At 53.1% G+C, this 20,413-nt stretch overlaps 1 protein-coding gene across 4 annotated transcripts in view; it reads right to left on the reverse strand.

Annotated features, from left to right (window-relative positions):
* The window catches only part of SLC20A2 (solute carrier family 20 member 2), a 102,946-nt gene that overhangs the window by 38,309 nt on the left and 44,224 nt on the right, over window positions 1-20,413 (reverse strand). For all 4 annotated transcript variants that reach the window (XM_051832414.2, XM_070068621.1, XM_070068620.1 and 1 more), the window contains exon 2: window positions 3,796-4,350. In XM_051832414.2, the coding sequence (XP_051688374.2) occupies window positions 3,796-4,084 (289 nt within the window). In that variant the 5' untranslated portion in view covers window positions 4,085-4,350. The remainder of the gene's footprint in view (window positions 1-3,795; window positions 4,351-20,413) is intronic.

Consider the following 20,413-nt stretch of genomic DNA (forward strand, 5'->3'; position numbering starts at 1 on the left):
GCACAGGGAGTGGGAAGAGCGGCAGCTGGGAGGGCTCACTTGCAGGGAGAGTTGTTGAAAGGCTCACCCGGAACTGCAGGGAATAAAGGGCCCGGCTGATAAGCCAGGAGTGTGGATCAATCCCGGACGTTAATTCTGGAAGCCTGGTTGCTTGGCTGCGGACGCAAATGCAAGCCGGCCCCCATTTCCTTCAAAGATTTCTGAGTTGGGGAAGGATCACTGTTGGTGGTGAGGGTCCCAGTGCGTGAGGCTATGGGGACAGCTGCGTGGGCGAGGGGTGGGCATGCTGACCTTTGAGGCCAGCTGTGACCTGGGGTCTGGCTGCAAAGCATGCCGGGAGGAGAAGTGGAGCGGTGTCACCAGTCCTGTGCTGCCAGCCGGGGAACAGGTTCCGCGGCAGCACCGAGGAGTCCCCGGGGAGAATTCCTTCAGCTCGGCATCTGAGCCCGGCTGGCCCCGGGGGAACGGCTGTTTTAAAAATAGAGCCCCGAGCCGCCAGCTGAACACCACACTCTGTGATTTATATTCTTACAAACATTAAAATAGCCTGGGGATGGAAGGGAGTGGGATAAACTTGCTTCCGTCCTCAAAGCCTCCATGCTCTGTGTGGCTGACTTCAGAGGACGCGTCCTGCAGCAGGGAGTCTGTGAGGACAGGTGGGGGCGTGGGGACCGCCTGCGAGAGCGAGGAGGGAGACAGCCGCAGCGGGAGGGAGACAGCCGCTGGGAGAGGGGCACGGAGACCTACAGTGGGCGTCTCTTTAACCTCTGCACTGAATTACTGTCAAAGAACAGCGAGGCCTCCCTCGCTGTTTTCCATGTAAGATCATGGCACCCTGGGGCCGGCGCTGTGGTTAAGCCTCTGCCAGCGGCACCGGCATCCCACATGGGCACCGGCTGCTCTGCCTCTGACCCAGCTCTCTGCTACGGCCTGGGAAAGCAGTGGTGCTTTCCCAGCCACCCGCATGGGAGATCCTGAGTTCAGATGGGTCCAGCTCCGGCCATTGCGGCCACTACAGGCGTGAATCAGCGGATGGAAGACTTCTTTGTCTCTCTCTCTCTGTCTCTGTCTCTAACTCTGCCTCTCAAATAAATAAAAATTGTAACAACAATAAAAAGATTACCGCAGATCATCGCACCTGATGGAAGAAAGGGATGAGGTGTGGGGTGAGGGTGAGACTTAAGCTAGGGAAGTGTGGACACGGGCAGGGCCAGGTGCAGCGGGGACGGGGAGGTAGAGGCAGGTGCGGAGAAGGTGGAGGATGCGCGGGGGCGGAGGGTGCTTTGGAGGGCTGTGCGCCTTGCACAGTGGCTCAAGAAGACGGCCTGTGTGTGCTGGTGTGGGCTGTGAATTCTCAGGGGAGCTCTGCTTCCACACGGAGCGGACCGCCTGTTGGCCTCGGGCCAGGCGTGCGTCTCAGGAGCTGAGCCGGAGCGGCAGTTCAGGGGACGGTCAGTCTCCCACCCGACCCAGTCTGACCTCTCAGCATCGCGAGGCACAGAGGCCCGCAGGCTCGGGGAGCGGTTTCTGGAGGAAGAAGAGCAAGGAGAGAACAGAACAGGATAGAAGGGTGGGGAGAGACAAGGGGCAGGAGAACTCGGAGGCTGGATTTCGAGAGAAAGACCGGGAGGAGTCGGGTGCGTGAACAGAGCGTGTGCTGGCTTGGGCCAATCATTGTGACACCACCATCCTCAACCTGCACAGCTCCCCTTCGCAAGGACACCTGGGAAGTGCACACAAATCCTGGACAAGGTGGGCTTTGGGAATCACCTAGCCACACGCCAGAAAGAAACCAAAGCAAACAACACCACAGTTATTCGAGCAAAACCCCAAACTGCTTTGGTTAAACCCCAACCCCAGCTGGTCAGCGTCTTTGTGTCTCTTGGAGAGAGCCGGCACGCAGGTGCCGGGACGGGGAAAGCAGATGAGCCGTTGGCTGTCCTCATCGGACCTCAGCAGCGCCCGTGAACTCTGACCCCAAAGCGTTCTGTGTCTTACGCCATCACTCTGCGGAGTACAGCCACCACCCCCCAATGGAAAGGACTTCTGTCAAGGCTGGACCTCTGAAATTCCCGCACACACCTTGCCTACACCATCTTTACTGGAACAAGGTGAATTTCAGCTGGAATCGCAGGTGTCCAGCACGACCATCGAGGGTGAGCGTGACAAACGAAGCTGTCTTCTAAGGGTGATTTCAGTGCTGCCGACCGTGCTGAGAAACACGTCCTCCAAGGAGGTCAGAAAACACTCAGCGATCTCAACAGCTGCTGGGATCGAGACGGCGGCCCCACTCCTGACATCTTCACGCGGCCAGGTAACAGGAGCAGCCAGCCGGCCGCGTGTGGGAGCACACAGCCGCGCGGACGCTGGCCTGCTCCTCAACTCCTCAAACTCACGTGCTGCCCAAGATCGCCAGGGGCCCCACGGTCTCGACACTGGCAGCCTAATCACCCAGAGACCTGTGGCACGCAGCTGCGTCCCTGGGGCACAGCATCTTACCTGCGGGGCAGGACTCTGCCTACAAAGGGAGGAGCCTGCTGAGAGCTGACAAGGTTGCCTGATGGACATGACGTCAGCTGTACTCCCGTCTTCCTGCCTGGAATTTCTGTTTAAGATTTATTTATTTGAAAGAATTAGAGAGAGACAGAGAGAGCAGATGGAGAGAGCTTCCATCTGCTGGTTCACTCCCCACATGGCTGCAATGGCCAGGACTGGGCCTTGCTGAAGCCAGGAGCCAGGAGCTTCTTCTGGGTCTCCCACACGGGTACAGGGGCCCAAGGACTTGGGTCATCTTCCAGCAGAGAGCTGGATCGGAAGAGGAGCAGCTGGGACTCGAACCAGCGCCCACATGGGATGCCGGCACTGCAGGCAGTGGCTTAGCCCGCTATGCCACAGAGGTGCCCATTCTACCACTATCTGCCCCTGCCTGGAGTTTTTCTCTGCAGCTCGCTCCAGGGCAGGAAGGGAAACACCTCCACTGAGCTTCAATCGGCGGTCCTCTGGGTCCCCTTGGTGAGGGAGACATCAGCCTGGCTGACCAATCTGCTTATCAGCATGGTTCACTCACCTCAATATGTAGACAACTTGCAACTACCAATCACAGGCCAGACAGACAGGTGACCAACAGACTACCTTTTGGCTGGAAATAAAACAAACACACCAAGTGGAGCTCCCAGAGGCAGGGATTAAAAAAAATCAAAGCAAAAGCCAAGGAAGGGATTACAGATGCTGAAGGCCAGAATTTCTTGAAACACAAGCATCTAATTAAGTCTCATTTGGTGACAGCTGTACAACTTACACCGAGAATACAAACTAAATTAGTAAATACTGTTTTCTGACCTCAAATTTTCAAAACACTGCATCCTAATTCAGAGAAATCCTGGAAAAAAATAGAAATCAACCTTCAAGGCAATTCACACGTAAGCCTTTAGAGCGCAATCACTTAGACAAATTATTTCCTGAATAACTCTGAAAGAAGTCTAGAGCAACTGCAGGCTATCCAACAACCCCTTCTTTTTGTACTTTATGAAAAGTGTTCACTTAGCCAAAATCCATCTTGGTAGGTGGGTCTGCCAACAACCTGGGAAAATAAAATGTTTGCTTGGTTTTTGAACACTTTTTTTTAAATCAAATAAAAATCAGAATGCAACTATATAAGACGGCGAGTCTGAAACATCAAACTCACTCTTGATGAACAGGAAAGCAGAGATCACACTGATGGATAAGGCACAGGTAGTGGAGGAAGGCCGGGGCAGGGCACGCCTCCCGCCGGGAGCCCAGGAGGCGGCTACTCACCAACCATGGCGCTGACTTCTCCGGCCATAAGCGTCTCTACGGTCTCGTTGTACAGGTTCACATCAATGATGCCTTTGCGGATGGTCTCGCCCACTTTGGCTCCCAACAACATGGAGCCGGTGGTTTCAAAGATCGAAGCCAAGATGCATGCCTGCCTCAAGGTCACCACGCCGGATCCCACGGCTGTGCCGAACGAATTGGCAACGTCATTCGCCCCAACAGAGAACGCCAGGATGAAAGCTATGATAAAACCCAAGATCACCATCCACAGGTACTCCTCCATGGCCATGCTGACACAGTGGGCTCCGGGCACTCCTTCTCTCTTGCAGGAGTTATTTTACACAAAGCTGCAGGTGACAAACGTGGTTAAGGCCGAGAGTCCCCGTAAACAGCGCGTGTGCTCTGGAACGTGCTGGGCCACGTTGGAGCCCAAACAAACTGCTAACTGCTGGTTTTCAAGCGGCTGTCAGTCCAGCTCATTGGGTTGTGTTCAGTCAGCGGGAAAATGCATTCCATATTTTCCCTCCCGATCTGGGAGAGCTGGGATGTCTCCTCCTGCGACAGAAAGGAAACAAAAGACATCAATTAGCCCCAGCAACCTGTAACAGTTTGTTCTTTCAGAAACGAATGTTTTAAGCCTGCTAATGGGATCTAACTTCAGCATGTGACAGATCTAACCCTAAAGCAATTCAAGGAAGATTATAATTAGGTTATCCCCCCTCCCCAAACCCAATCCCCTGCCATGCCTCGAAAGACCATTACCACCATAACGGCCCCCCAAAAATCTGCCTTCTATGCTGTCAGAAGTTGAAGCAGGCTGAATGTTAACAGACTGGGTAACTCGAACTAGGTTAGCCACGGCCAGTGGATAGTGTATTTTTTTTTTTCATGCAATTTGAAAACCTATTTGGTCATTCTTTTCAGAGAGGAGCAGCCGCCTCTAACGAGCTGGAAGAACAGGGAAGTCCTTGGTGGGCCGCTCCTCGGCTGCGGGTTCTGTGGCTCCACATTCACACACGGGGAGTGAGCACGTCGGCACACGTGCTGCCTGGGGGACGTTCCAGCCTCTGGGACACTTCTCTGTCACTCACCGAGGGCGGCAAAGGTGGGAACCAGAGGAGGGAGAGGAGGCAGGAGCAAAGCCCAAGTCAGACCCTCAGTGCTGCTCCTCGGTGCCCAGCTTGCTCCGGGAACGCCGTCCCCTCCACCTCACCCCTACCCCAGCGTGACCAGGGAGACCCTCCACGTCCTCTCCCCTGCCCACCCTGCCCTCACTCCTACCCTGGCGTGACCAGGGAGACCCTCCACGTCCTCTCCCCTGCCCACCCTGCCCTCACTCCTACCCCGGCGTGACCAGGGAGACCCTCCACGTCCTCTCCCCTGCCCACCCTGCCCTCACCCTGCACACCTCCTGTTGCATTGGCTCTTTGCTATTCCTTGAAAACACCAAGCACACTCTAGCCTTGGGGCTTCTGCAGCTGAGGATCCCTTTGCCAGGGAAAACTTTTCCCCTGACAGCTGCACCGCTCACGCCTCAAATGTCACTGACCCTGTCAAGGAGCGGCCCCTCGCCCGGGCCGTCGTCACCCATCACCAGAGCAGCCCCTGCATTCGTTCATTCTGGTCCGCAGAGGGACCTCCAGCAGCACACGGAACAGCGCGTGGCAGGTAGACGCCTTTACAGGTTTGCTGCATAAACGAAGCCGCAAGCTAGTCAATAACTGGACAGTCTTCCTGACTCCTCTTGCTGAGACGGGGAGAGAGGCCACAGATTCCACCAAGAGCTTCACAACTGCGGACCCGGTGCTCTCTGCACGGTGTCAGGAGGCACACCTGCCCAGCCCTGGTGTTCCTTCCTAAACGCTTCTTGAATTGAACTGAACAGAGCAGGCTCGCTACCCATGTACAGTATTTTAGTCAACCAACAGTAAGGTTATCTAGGGGGAACAAAGCAGGACACAAAAGTCAATGTCAGCAATGCACATGCAGGGTCCAGCGCTAAGCCACACGGGTAAAGCTGCTGCCTACAGTGCCGGCATCCCATATGGGCACTGGTTCACGTCCCAGCTGCTCCACTTCTGACCCAGCTTTCTGCTGTGGCCTGGGAAAGCAGTGGAAGATAGCCCGGGTGCTTGCACCCCTGCCATCCACGTGGGAGACTAGGATGCAGTTCCAGGCTCCTGGCTTCAGATTGGCCCAGCTCTGGCTGTTATGGCCATTTGGGGAGTGAACCAGCAGATCGAAGAACTCTCTCTAGCCCTGACTTTCAAATAAATACATAAATCTTAAAAAAATGCACATACACAAATCACAAGATGACACCCTGACATTACAACAGAGGCAGATACGGAGCAGAAGGGCTACGGACTGCACATTTCCTCCCAAACTGCAGGATGGTGCTTCAAAAAGTTCATGGAAAATGGGATTCAAAGTTTATTTTGGTGCAAATTTTTTTTTAAATCCTTGCATAGAGGAATCTTGCAAAGAAAAGGTCATGCAAAACATGTATTATGAAAAAATTACATTAAAAAAAAAGGGGGGCCGGCACTGTGGTGCAGCGGGTTAAAGCCCTGGCCTGAAGCGCTGGCATCCCATACAGGTGCCAGTTCTAGCCCCAGCTGCTCCACTTCCAATCCAGCTCTCTGCTCTGGCCTGGGAAAGCAGTAGAGGGTGGCCCAAGTCCTTGGGCCCCTGCACCCACGTGGGAGACCCGGAAGAGGCTCCTGGCTCCTGGCTTTAAATCAGCCCAGCTCTGGCAGTTGTGGCCAACTGGGGAGTGAACCAGAGGATGGAAGATTTCTCTCTCTGTCTCTTCCTCTCTCTGTAACTCTTTCAAATAAATAAAATAAATCTAAAAAAAAAAAAAACTACACATGGATTGGATTTTTTTTTTTTAAATTTACTTGAGATGCAGAGTTATAGATAGACAGAGGCAGAGGCAGAGAGAGAGAGAGGTCTTCCATCCACTGGTTCACTCCCTAAATGGCCGGAAGACCATGTGGGTGCAGGGACCCAAGCACTTGGCCCATCTTCCACTGCTTTCCCAGGCCATAGCAGAGAGTTGGATTGGAAGAGGAGCAGCCAGGACTCGAACCGGCACCCACATGGGATGCCAGCACCGCAGGAGGAGGCTTAGCCTACCTCCACAGCACCAGTCCCTGTACATGGATTTCAAGATTTTTTTGCACCAAAATAAACTTTTAAAAAGACTTAATCAAATCATTCATTCATACAAAAAACAGAGTGACAGAAAGATAGAGATCGATCTTCCATTTACTGGTTCACTCTCCAAATGGCCTTAACAGCCAGGGAGGAGCCAGGCTGAAGCCAGGAGCCTGGAACTCCACTCAGGTCTCCCACGTGGCTGACAGGAACACAAGTACCTGGGCCATCCTCTGCTGCTTTCCCAGGCCATTAGCAGGGAGCTGGATCGGAAGAGGAGCAGCTGGGACTTGAACTGGCACCCATATGGGATGCCAGCACTGCAGGCCGGAGTTTTACCCACTATACCACAGCGCCAGCCCCCAAACTTACCTTTAATTCTATTTCTCCACAAACTTTTTAAAGTGTCCTCATATGTTTTTCAAATGAAAACAAAACATAACAAACAAATCAACAAACAGATACCTTTGCATGTGTATGCACTGCTGTCCGCATACAATGACACAGAAAGTGTGCATGGACAGACCTGAGCCAGGGCAGCCGCAGGACGCACTCAGCCAAGGCCCTGGTTCCAGCTCTAAACCAACCAAGAACAAGGGGCGTGTAGACCCCAACTCCAAAAGATGCCCTACTGGCCTGCTTCCTCCAGGTCTCCCACACATATGGGTGCAGGGGCTCAAGCACCTGGGTCACCCTCCTCTGCATCCACAGGACATTATCGGGGAGCTGGATCGGGGGAAGTGGAGCAACTGGGACTTGAACCGGTGCCCACAAGGGATGTTGGCATCACAGGCAGCAGTTTAACACTGCATGCCACGACGCTGGCCCCAGGGGTATCTTATTTCTATGTTGGGCACATTATGTCTATACATGGAAGCCAAGATAAAGCATATTTGGGGCCAATATTATCTGCCTTAAACAATGAACAAATATAGATGAAGCCTTGGTTGCCGGCAGGGCAAACAGGAACAAAGATCAGCTGTTATCTACAGACGGCTTCCTTTATGCCTGTCCCTAGACACACGACTGTGAGATAAAAGGGTATGGTCTGGCCACCTGTGGGGCTCAGAGCCCACGGCAGGAAGCAGGCATCCAGACATGTGACCATGGTCCCTGGTAATCGCGCCACACAGGTAGGAGCCACAGCGACATGGCAGCACAGATCTGGGCAGGATCTTGTCCCGGGGAGGGGTGGCAGAGGCAGACCTGAGGTCTGAGACCACAGGGGCACTTTGTCCAGGCCCCTCTCAGCGTGTGGGTTTCTCTCCTGCAGAGTCACACCCTAAGCACCTGGTGTGCAGAAAAGCTTGCCACTTCTAGGAGACCGGAACAAGCTCCCTGTCTCAACTGTGCTATATTTACACTTGTGTTTTACTACAAGCACTAATGCCTTGCTTTTCCTCCTTTTCCATGAATTTTCAGCAGCCATGACACAGTAAGACAAAGTGCTCAAATGGCTACAAGATCTTCTGTGCAAACCAGGCCACTGGCAGGCCAGGGGACCACCAGGCAAAGGCCCAGATGTGGCCTTGCCAAGAATCCAGAAGGCCCAACTGCTGAGTGGTGGAGGTCTGGGCAGGTAAGGTACCTGGCACCGGCTGTTTGAAAGCTGGATGTCAAAGTGGGGAAACACTGACTTAGGGGGCTGTAAGGTCAGGATAACTTGCTGACTTCGGAAGAAATAGGGAAGTCAGATCCCTACCTCACGCCAGAATATTTAAATGTAAGGAAATGGAGACGTGAAGAAGACGAGAAAGCACCAGGTAAACACCCACTGGAGAAGTCTAGATGTGACTTCATGAGTGTGAAAACCACGCAGACAGTGAGGTCTCACGGGCAGCACGTGGAAACGCTACCGTTCAGTGCTATTTAGAATTTCCAGCCAACGTCTCAGTTTTTTCTAATGCTCCTTGTAAGGGTTTTTCTCAAACAGGCTAATACTACCGTATCAAAGCATGAAGGGGAGCAGCACTGTGGCGTAGCGGGTTAAGCTGCTGCCTGCAGCACCACTATCCCATATGGGCCCCAGTTTGAGTCCTGGCTGCTCCACTTCCAATCCAGCTCCCTGCTGATGTGCTGGAAAAGCAGAAGATGGCCCAAATGCTTGGGTCCCTGTACCCACATGGGAGACCCAGAGGAAGCTCCAGGCTCCTGGCTTCAGTCTGTCCCAGTCCTGGCCATTGTGGCCACCTGAGAAGTGAACCAGCAGATGGAAGCTTTCTCTCTTTCTCTGTCTCTCCCTCTCTCTCCACAACTCTGCCTTTCAAATAAATAAAGTCAGTCTTGGAAAGAGAGTTGAGAAAATCATGAAGGAGGGTTGGAGCAAGCTTCTTAACTCCTCCCCCACTACAAAAGCTCCCTGCGTGGCTGGGACTTGCAGGACTGAAGGCTACGAGATATTCCTCAGTCTTCAAATGCTGCCCACCCCCTGCACTTGAGGAATGGAGACTTAGAGGTTCTGAGCCACTGGGCAAGTTCCTCCTCCCTCACGTGCAACGTACTAGCGAGACCCTCACGGCTTCTCACCGCTCCTTCAGTGCCTTCTAAGCAAGATGTGCAGCTTCCTGCTCTGCCTCCCACCACTCCGATCCTCAACCCTGAACCAGGCCCGGTGAGGCCACAGGCAGGACTTCCAAGGTAAGATCTGCTCTGGAATGCCATCGGAGGGGACACCCAGGACGACTGCCACCTCTCCAGGCCTGCCTGCGCCGAGTCCACGTGTGCTCAGGTCTCCTCTCTCTCTCATGGGTCAGTCACCTTCTCTTCCCATCTCCTTTCTGAGCGCCGGCTCAGACATTCTCAGAGCCATCTCTGGACAGATCTGTGCACGGCTCAATCCTGGGAAATAACACTGAATGGCACTTATTACATCTACGCAGAAAGCAGGAGCAGGCATTCGGCCCAGCATCCTCCCTGCCTGCGACCCCCATCCGAGTGGCTGGGTTTGACACCTGGCACTGGCTCCTGACTCCAGCTTCCTGCTAACACAGACCCCGGAGCGAGGACCCAGACTGGACTCCCAGCTCCCAGTTCCAGCCTGGCCAGCCATGGTTACTGCAGGCATTCAGGGGAATGAACCAATGGAAGAAAGATCCTCTCCCCTCTCTGTCTCCATCTCTCTGCCTCCCCAGTAAACTAAAAAATAAAATGATCCAGCGTGGCCTTGGCCTTTCCAGGCCTGATCGTGTGGAGGGAAATCTGCTCTGGTCTCAGTCTCACAGGTCAATCACTTTTGCACCTGGCTTGTCCAGCCCCACACGAGGTCTGCTGTTGGCTGTGCCTTAAGTCCCGACTTCTGGCTGGGGCCCTGGCAGCTTCAAGGGACCGTCCACAGCCAGACTCCTTTCCATTGCAAGGTCCATGGGGGTGTTTTTAAACCGGAGATTTCAAGGGCTGTGGCCACCTGGGGAGTGAACCAGCGGATGGAAGATCTGTCTCTCCCTAACTCTTTGAAAAAATTAAGTAAATATGTGCATATATGCGTATACATTTATACATATACACTTTCCGCTTGAAAATTTCTAAATATCATTGAAAACCTAGTAGCGTATTTGTCATAGAAAATATTGAGTTTCCTACTTTCGCATGTGTGACATCTACTGAACCTTACTGGGCCTGGGGAGAGGCTGACGGCGCTTTGATGGACAGGAAGGAGGCACGGGGAAGGAGGAGGAGTGGCAGGGGCAGAGGGGATGAAGGAGGGGCGGAGGGAGGGAGAGCAGGCGAGGCCATTGGCAGAGCAAAGGCAAGACAGATCAGACTTAGGGCTCGGGGGACACTGAAATCGGAAGTTCCCTCAAGGGGAACAAAGAGCAGGAGCGCTGAGCCCAAGAAAGGGCGCGGGGCATCCGAGGGGAGCGCGGGCGCAGAGGGAAGCCCCAGGCTGCAGGGGCGGCTCTGGCACGGCTGCCTGCTCCTCCAGCCCAGCACGAGGAAGGCGAAGGCACAAGGGCCCTGCTGTCAGAGGCCCTGGGCGCCTGGCTGACTCACCCGCACCGCCACCGCATGGAGGTGTATGGCAGAGGTATATCACCACGGGCCACGCATAAACAGAGTCCCTGCGTGGGGGCGGTGGGGAACCTGAGCCCAATCCCACTTCTGCTGCTAGCCAGCGTGCAGGCGACCTTGGGTAACCCCTGGGACACCTTCGGTAAGAAGTGAGCCTCAGGACACACGCCCCTCCAGGAGTTACCGTGAGGACCACAGCTAAAGGTGCCAGTGCTCACGAAGCTGTGGTGGGCCTCAAGCGATGTGCAAGTCCCTGCTGTCACCACAGCCACAGGCGGCTGAGGTCCCAGAACCCTCCCAGCAGGCTGCTCCTCCCTCTCCCCGCCAGGCCCCCGCCTGCCCCCTTTTACACAGGAAGCCTCCGTCCTGCGGTTCCAGGATGGAAGTGCTGACAGGACTGCACTGACACCTGAGCTTACGGCTGGGGCTCAGCAAGACCGACAGAAGCCAAAAACCACACGTAAAAGGTGATGTTCATGGCCGGCACCGCGGCTCACTAGGCTAATCCTCCGCCTTGCGGCGCCGGCACACCGGGTTCTAGTCCCGGTCGGGGCACCGGATTCTGTCCCGGTTGTCCCTCTTCCAGGCCAGCTCTCTGCTGTGGCCAGGGAGTGCAGTGGAGGATGCCCCAAGTGCTTGGGCCCTGCACCCCATGGGAGACCAGGAGAAGCACCTGGCTCCTGCCTTCGGATCAGCGCGGTGCGCTGGCCGCAGTGCGCTGGCCGCAGCGGCCATTGGAGGGTGAACCAACGGCAAAGGAAGACCTTTCTCTCTGTCTCTCTCTCTCACTGTCCACTCTGCCTGTCAAAAAAAAAAAAAAAAAAAAGCTGATGTTCACTTCTGGTGGTCTTCCTTCCCTTTACTGCGAGCCACGCCCCCAGCCCCTAGGACATAATTAAACTATATAATTGAAAAAAAAGGGAAAGAACGAGACACTGAAGTGACACTGGGCAGTCCAGCCAGTCCAGCAAGGCTCGGGGACGGCTGCCACGGCAGGTTTAAAACAGTGGCGTAGTAGGTTAGTCCTCCATCAGCAGCACCGGCATCCCATATGGGCGCCAGTTCAAGTCCTGGCTGCTCCGCTTCTGATCCAGCTCCCTGCTATGGCCTGGGAAAGCAGCAGAAGATGGCCCAAGTGCTTGGGCCTCTCCCACCCTGGGCCCCTCCCACCCAAGCTGGAGAACCGGATGGAGTTGCTGGCTCCTGGCTTTGGCCTGGCCCAGCCCCAGCCAATGTGGCATTTTTGGAGCGTGAACCAGCAAATGGAAGATCTCACTCTCTCCCCCTCTGTAACTCTGCGTTTCAAATAAATAAAAATAAAATCTTTTTAAAAAAACAACGAACGAAGAACTTCCAAAGTTGAACTGCTAGGTGGTCACTGAAAATCACATAAATTCAGAGCTTCTCATGGCTCTGGGACACAGTGATGCCAAGTGAAAAATCAGTGCACAAAGTGACGCGTGCCAACTGCTCTTTTTTGAAAGCATCCAAAATGTTCTACCATGAGCATTTACCATTTTTTTTTTAATCATAAGAAGACCCTTTGAAACACTGCAGAGGAAAGTACACTTTAAAAAAGAATACGGGCCGGCGCCGTGGCTTGCGTGGCTAATCTTCCACCTGTGGCACCGGCATCCCGGTTTCTAGTCCTGGTTGAGGTGCCGGGTACTAGTCCCGGTTGCTCCTCTTCCAGTCCAGCTCTCTGCTGTGGCCCGGGAAGGCAGTGGAGGATGGCCCAAGTGCTTGGGTCCCTGCACCCGCATTGGAGACTGGAAGGAAGTACCCGGCTCCTGGCTTCGGACTGGTGCAGCGTGCCGGCCATAGCAGCCATTAGGGGGAGTGAACCAACGGAAAAAGGAAGACCTTTCTCTCTGTCTCTCTCACTGTCTATAACTCTCTCTCTGTCTCTCTCTCTGACTGTCTAACTCTGCCTGGCAAAAACAAAAAACAAAACAAAAAACAAAACAAAAAAACAGAAAACAAAAAATAAACAACAAAACTTTGACTGGCGCTGTGGCATAGTGGGTAAAGCCACTGCCTGCAGTGCTGGCATCCCATATGGTTCAAGACCCCGGCTGCTCCTCTTCCAATCCAGCTCCCTGCTAATGTAACTGGGAAAACAGCAGAAGATGACCAAGTTGTTGGGCCTCTGTACCTGCGTGAGAGACCAAGAAGAAACTCTTGTCTCCTGGCTTCAGATTGGCCCAGCTCTGGCCACTGCGGCCACCTGGGGAATAAACCAGTGGATAGAAGACCTCTCTCTCTCTTTCCTCCCTCTCCCTCTCTGTAAATCTGCCTTTCAAATAAATAAAATCTTTAAAAAAATTCACTACCCAAATATGCTTGTCTTTGAAAAGAAAAGGGGTTCGCCATGAAGGTACCCCTGCTCTCCGCCTGGGGCTTACTGCCTGCAGCACAGACATGAAGATACCTCCTACTCCTGCTTGTGTCTTCACTTCCAAGGACACCCCCGTGCTCTGGGAGCCGAGCACTGGGCAGAGGGGCCTCGGCACAGCTCTGCAGTCGCCTGTTCTGCCCCAGTGTGTGGGATTCTGAACATTCTTCCTTGTCTCCTTGTCCTATGAGAGTCCTCCTTCTGCTTCTCTTAAGGTTTGGCTACCAGGACTGAACTAATAATAATAATAATTTAAAAATGTCCTGATGGTGCCAAGTACTTTGCATTTGACGTCAATGCTTACAAGAAGCAACCTCTAATTACTATTATCACTATTTTGGTTCACAGCATCCGAGATGCATGGAAAGGACTGGTTGGGTTTTGGTTAAAGGCGTGATTGTCATGACTGAGAATGAGCTTAGGTAATGAGTAGCTAAGTGCGTGCTCCAGTTGTAGCTGGTCCACAGCCCAGGAGGAGGCACTCAACAGAGCAGAGTGAAGAAACCAGGAAGGCAGCCCCTCAGGCCTTGTTACGGTGTGCGACCCCTGGCGGCCCTGGCTGGGGCTGGGGGCGGGAAGAGGATGGGGAGCGGGAGAATGCTGCAGCACCTTTGTCCTCAAGGACGCTCAAGGGCAGCCTTGCCCAGCTCTGTTATCCTGCATCAAGCAGAGAGCGCAGGATGGCGAAGAGGCAGCTCACTGCCGGTGCTGCGGCGAGAGGGTGGAAACTTCTGACCCTTTCCTGAGCATGCAATCAGCAGCCCGCGCGTCACAGATTTATTTCGGTCCTGGCCTCCGTCTCACGTTTCCGTGTTGGACCCCGAAGGCTGGGCCCTCCCAAGCCCTTCTCCACTCCACGCCGGGGCCTCACTCCCGCCACACCCACCCTCCTGCCTGCATGCTTCTCCACTCTGACTTCTAAGTCTCCTTCCAGCTCGTAAAAGCTTTTGTGCTGTTTCGATATTTTCTCTGTAGCCTTTTGCTCTCTGGGAAGGTGTTATATAAACCTGCTGAGTTAAATACATTTTTAAAGCATAAAGAAATAAACAGCAAAAATAACTAAAATGAGGTAAAAGACAAGGAATTAGGGAGCTCTGGACAGCTTGTGGAAACTGCAAGACCACCTCAGGAGGTGTGACTCTGAATCTGCCTTCAGGTTACTGTAAGGAAGCTTTCATTCACACTTGCTGTTTTACATTAAATCGCCCTCCCCCACAGCTAAGCTCCACTCTGGATACCCACATTACATCAGAGCCCCTGCTGCGCCCGGCATTCCAGCTTCCTGCTCACACACACTGCGAGGCAGCAGTGACGGCTCGAGTACCTGGGTCCCTGCCACCCACACGGGAGGCCCGGATTGAGTTCCAGGTTCCTGGCTTCACCCTGACCTAGCCCTGCCTGTTGCAGGCATTTGGGGAGCGAACCGGCAGACAGGAGATCTTTGTCCATCTCTCTGCCTTTCAAAATTAAATAAATAAGTAAGTAAATAAGCAGTACAATGAGTCCATGAAAAAGCTACGACATGTACCATCTATTCTGACTTAATTTGAGGATGTAGCGCAAAGAACGTCTTCCATGTCATAGCATTTGGACAGGAGAAGAATTTATAATTTTAAGGAGCAGAGGCCGGCGCCGCGGCTCACTAGGCTAATCCTCCGCCTTGCGGCACCAGCACACAGGGTTCTAGTCCCGGTCGGGGAGCCGGATTCTGTCCCGATTGCCCCTCTTCCAGGCCAGCTCTCTGCTGTGGCCCGGGAGTGCAGTGGAGGATGGCCCAGGTGCTTGGGCCCTGCACCCCATGGGAGACCAGGAGAAGCACCTGGCTCCTGGCTTTGGATCAGCATGTTGTGCTGGCAGCAGCGCACCGGCCGCGGCGGCCATTGGAGGGTGAACCAACGGCAAAGGAAGACCTTTCTCTCTATCTCTCTCTCTCACTGTCCACTCTGCCTGTCAAAAAAATAAAAAAAATTAAAAGTAAGAAGCAGAAATTAAACAGTTTCACCATAATATTAACAAGAAATAAGCAAGTGCTAAGCTGACCGCAGATCTGTATGGACTTGATAAGAACCAGCCATGGCCCGCACACACCCTCCTCGGGACCTTATCAGCCCTACACTGACCCCCAAAGTGTATATAAACTGCAGACTGAGGAGGCCCAGAGAGAGTCTCTGAACAGACTCTCCTGAGAGCTGCAGAGCGAAAGCTCCGAGCTGACCTCTGGCCACAGAGTTCTCCCAGCCAGCCCTGAGCTGGCCCAGTGCCGAGGCTCTGAGCTCGCCGACGCTGCAGCTTGCTCGCCCTTCGAGACCTGCGTTCTTCGGCTCAGAAGCACCACCTGTGCGGATGCTGTGCGACTCTGCCCTCGGCGGCTAACGACGCACCATGAGGAGCACCGGAGGTTCTCTAGGAACCTGGAGAGGTCTGTTTGCCCAGCGTGCTGTGTGACTTCCCCACAGCACAAGAAAATCCTTACAGGAACCAGCACAGCCTCGGCGCCGTTCCTGCGCTCGTGACAGTAACTGGGGCCAGCGCTGTGGTACAGCAGATTAAGCCACCACCTGAGACACCAGTGTCCCACAGAGCACCAGTTTGAGTCCTAGCTGCTCCACTTCCCATCCAGACCCCTGCTAATGTGCCTCAGAGAGCAGCGTAAGATGGCCCATGGATTTAGGCCCTTGCCACCATGTGGGAGACCCAGATGGAGTTCCCGGCTCCTGGCTGCATTGTGGTCCATCCCCAGCCGTTGCAGTGGTTTGGGGAGCAAACCAGCAGATGGAAGCTCTCTGTGTCTCTCCCTCTGTATCTGTAACCCTGCTGTTTAAAAAAAATGAGGAAGAAAAAATTTCTAACTGAATGGGCTACTGCTCGCTGACATGTGCTCTGGCTGGAAGTGTGGCATTATTGCAGTAGAGATTTCCAGTCAATCCCCATCTTGCTAGCTTGTCTCAGGAACAGCACGGGACCAGAACAGCTGCATTTCACACGCTTATTCCTACCCTAAGATTGGTAAATAAATATTCAAAAAAAAGTAAGATAGGTAAGTCTTCTAAACATTTCCCCATTCTGTATATACTACCCATGGATTCCCCCAGAAAGTCTTAAGTTTTTATTCCCCACTGACACCAAACATAGATTAATTTCTGTGAGTAGATCACTCAGGGAATGTCTGCAGCCTAGGATCACTCCTTCCAGTTCTGTGCCCTCGAGGGTGGCACAGTTTGGCTCGGTTCCGGGAGTGATAATAGGGAAATATTTTCCACCAGTTTAAATGGAGCTCGGATGTCAACAGATATCATGGTCCTTACAGACCTATCTGCTATTTTTAGTCTGATTCTACTGGAGACTCTGAAAATATGGGTGGCACCTGTAAACCCCACCCTTGCTATTACCATTTGTTCCTTCTATTAATGCAGTATCAATATAAACAGCGGAGCTGACAGGTCAAGATTAGAATCTTAACTATTTTCCCTGCTCAATTTACAACCCCACACTTCTTGTAGTCATTCCAGGAGATTTAAAAAACGAAAACACCAAAACTGTGTTTATTTAAGAGGCAGTAGGAGAGCGCTCGAAACGGTGCTTTCATCCACAGCTTCCCTCCCCCAGCGCCTGCAGTGGCTGCGGCTGCGCCAGGTCTGTGCCAGGCCAGAGTCAGGAGCTGGAACGTGGTCCAGGCGGCAGGAACCCAAAGACTGGAGCCGTCCCTGTGCCTCCCAGAGTCTGTTTTAGCAGGAAGCTGGGGTCAGGAGTCGGAGTGGGATTCTGGAGTCTTGACCTCTCTAGGCTGAACACCTGCTCCTAGGCAAATAATTACAGACGAGTAATCACAAGGCTGATGTGCGTCTCCCTCCGCAGAGCAGTGTGTGTTCAGGTTTCTGGAGTGCTTCATCAGAGGGCTGGCGCTTGGTTCAATCCCACCGATCATTTGCTAAAGCAGTGGTGTAAAGGGGCCACACAAGGCAACAAGAGCACAGAAGTGTTTACGGGAGTGGAGTCAGGTAGGCATTTGGCAGGTCTCCCACGGGGGAATGGCTGAAACGGAAATCCTCCCCGCCTTGCTGTCAACCTGCCTTAGCACCAGCGTGTCAGGGACACAGACATCAGGCGGTGAGCAGGACCCAGCTTGCTCTGGCACTGGCCACCAGGGGCGGTCGGGGCGGTGGGGAGAGGCCGGCCCTATGTTCATAACACTGAGATCTGTTTACTAAATCGGAAACCATAATCATGGAAATAGCCCTTTAAAAACATAAAACAGGGGGCTGGGCCCAGGGCTGTGGCAAAGTGGGTCAAGTCTCCTGCCTACAGTGCCAGCATCGCAGAAGGGTGCTGGTTTGGGTCCTGGCCACTCTTCTTCCAGTCCAGCTCCCTGCCGTGGCCTGGGAAGGCAGTAGAAGATGCCCAAGTGCTTGGGCCCTGCACCCACGTGGGGGACCAGGAAGAAGCACCTGGCTCCTGGTTTCAGATCAGCTCAGCTCTGGCCATCTGGGGAGTGAACCAGTGGATGGAAGACCTCTCTCTCTGTGTCTCCCTCTCTCTGTAACTCCTACCTCTCAAATAAATAAATAAATAAATAAATCTTTTTTAAAGAGAGAGAGGCATAAGAGAGTTTCTAGGATTTCTTGAAAGCCCTGCCTCCCTTCGGCTGGCTGCTTCTGGCACTTCACTCCTGAAGCAGGCGCACAGCCATCTTGAGCAGGTCATTAGCTGCCTCGCTCCAGTTCTTCCTCCAGACAACCTGGATGAGGCAGGATGCTGGGATGCAAATCCAGTGGGCTTCCTTACAAAGAACTAGAAGGCAGCCCCATTAGGGGCTGCGTCATGAAATGTTAAGTCAATTAGGCAAATGAAGACAAAGAAACACACAGCTATGCTGTCTTTTGCCATCGCCTCCTTAACTACTTGTGTGTGTGTTTAAGTCACTGTCTAGCATCTTTCAGCTTGCAGACTCTCCTTTAGTATGCCTTGTAAGGCAGGTCTACTAGCAACGGACTCTCTGCCTCCACTCTGGAAGGCCCTTGGAGCACTCTGCTTTGCTGTCCTGCAGCCTTCAGCTAAGTCAGCTGCTACTCTAGCAGAGTTCCACTGCACGTGGCAGTCTCTCCTCTGGCTGCTTTCAGGATTTTCTGTCTCCACTTTCTGACTGTAATGCATCTGCATGGATATCCCAACAGCAGTTTGCTGAGCTTCTTGGATGTGTAGAATGCTGGTTTTTGTTTGTTTCAATCAAATTTGGAAACTTAGAACATTTTTCAAAAATATAAAACTATTGTTAATTAGTTGAAAATACCTAAATATTTTTTCTGCCCCTTTCTCTCTACTTCTGGTACCCCTCCAGTACACATAAGGGTGTCTCACAATTCTCTGTGGCTCTGTTCACTTCTCATCATCCTTTTTTCCTATCTTTGGCCTGGAATCTCTATTCTTTTTTTTTTTTTTTTTTTTATTGTCGCTCCCCCTCTTCGCGGAGGAACGACACAGGACCCTGCGCTGTTCTTTTGTCTGCTCAGCCCTCCCCAGGTTTGCTGCTGGTTCTTCCCGGGTTGGCTACCGTCCCTCCACCTCCGTGGAGGGGCGGGCCCCCTGCCACTTTCCCCACTTCCGCAGGGAAGCGGCACACCGCCGGCCGGCTCTCTCGGGGGCTGCACAGGTGTTCCTTCAGATAGATGTTCCTGGTGCATGTTGTCTCTCTCCTCCTTTATAGTCCTCTTCCGCCAATCCCAACTCTGCTACCCACACGCCGAGTATGCTGCTCTCCTCCAATCAGGAGCAAGTCCTGCTGTTTATTGGTTGAATTGGAGGCAGCTGTGTAGAAGCTGTTTCCTCCTCTCCCAGCGCCATATTGTGAGAGAGCAGATGCATAGAATAAGTCTTAATTCCAGTAACTTAGTCTAGTCCGAGTTGCTCCCAGTTGCTCCCCACAATTTGACAGGTAGAGTTATAGACAGTGAGAGAGATAGAGAGAGAGAGAGAGAAAGGTCTTCCTTCCGCTGGCTCACCCCCCAAATGGCCACAATGGCCAGAGCTACACTGATCCAAAGCTAGGAGCCAGGTGCTTCTTCCTGGTCTCCCACGTGGGTGCAGGCGCCCAAGCACTTGGGCCATCCTCCACTGCCTTCCTGGGCCACAGCAGAGAGCTGGATGGAAGAGGAGCAACCGGGACTAGACCTGGCGCCCATATGGGATGCCGGCGCCGCAGGCAGAGGATTAACCAAGTGAGCGACGGCACCGGCCCACAATCTCTATTCTTCCATCTTCAAGTTCACGGAAATCTTCTGCCAACTCAATTGATTGTTAAGCCTCTCTATTGTTTTTCATTTTTGGTTATTGTACTTTTCAACGCCAGAATTTTCTGAAAAAGATTTTTTTTCCAATTGTAGCAAGAATCAGATAACGTAAAATTTGCCATGGCAACCATTTCCAAGAGCCCAGTTCAGCGGTGTTTCGCAGGTTTACGCGGCTGTGCAGCCATCACCGGCACTCCTCTCCAGGACCTCTGCCTACTCTCCAAGTGAAACTCTGAACGCACGGAACCACAGCTCCTCACTGCCTCCTCCACCCCAGCCTCTGGCAGTGTTCTGTCCACAGGTGGAATTCGGCAGTATTTGCCCTCTTGTCACTGGCTTATTTCACTTAGCATAATGTCTTCTGGGCTCATCTGTTCCAGCAGGTGTCAGAATTCCCTTCCTTTTCAAGGCTAAATGATATCCCACCGCAGACAGACTGCATTTTGTCTACCACCTGTGAACATCTGGGCTGCTCCCACTTCCTGGCTGTTAGGAACGACACTGCTGTTACAATGCGCATGCACATAGCCCTTTGGACCCTGCTTTCGATTCCTTTGGCGCCATCCCCAGGTGTGGAAATGCTGCATCATAAGGTGACTCTGTTTTTAGCTTTTTGAGAAACCGCTGTGCTGTTTTCCACAGCAGCCTAACCGTTCCACAGCACCACAAACGGTGTCCGGGATCTCCATCTCTCCACTCCCTTGCCAGCACTTGGATTTCCTGTTGATCTCCTTCAACAAGTGTGAGGTGATACCTCCCTGTCACTTGA

Source organism: Oryctolagus cuniculus, chromosome 2, assembly GCF_964237555.1.
Source record: "Oryctolagus cuniculus chromosome 2, mOryCun1.1, whole genome shotgun sequence".
NCBI lineage: Eukaryota > Metazoa > Chordata > Mammalia > Lagomorpha > Leporidae > Oryctolagus > Oryctolagus cuniculus.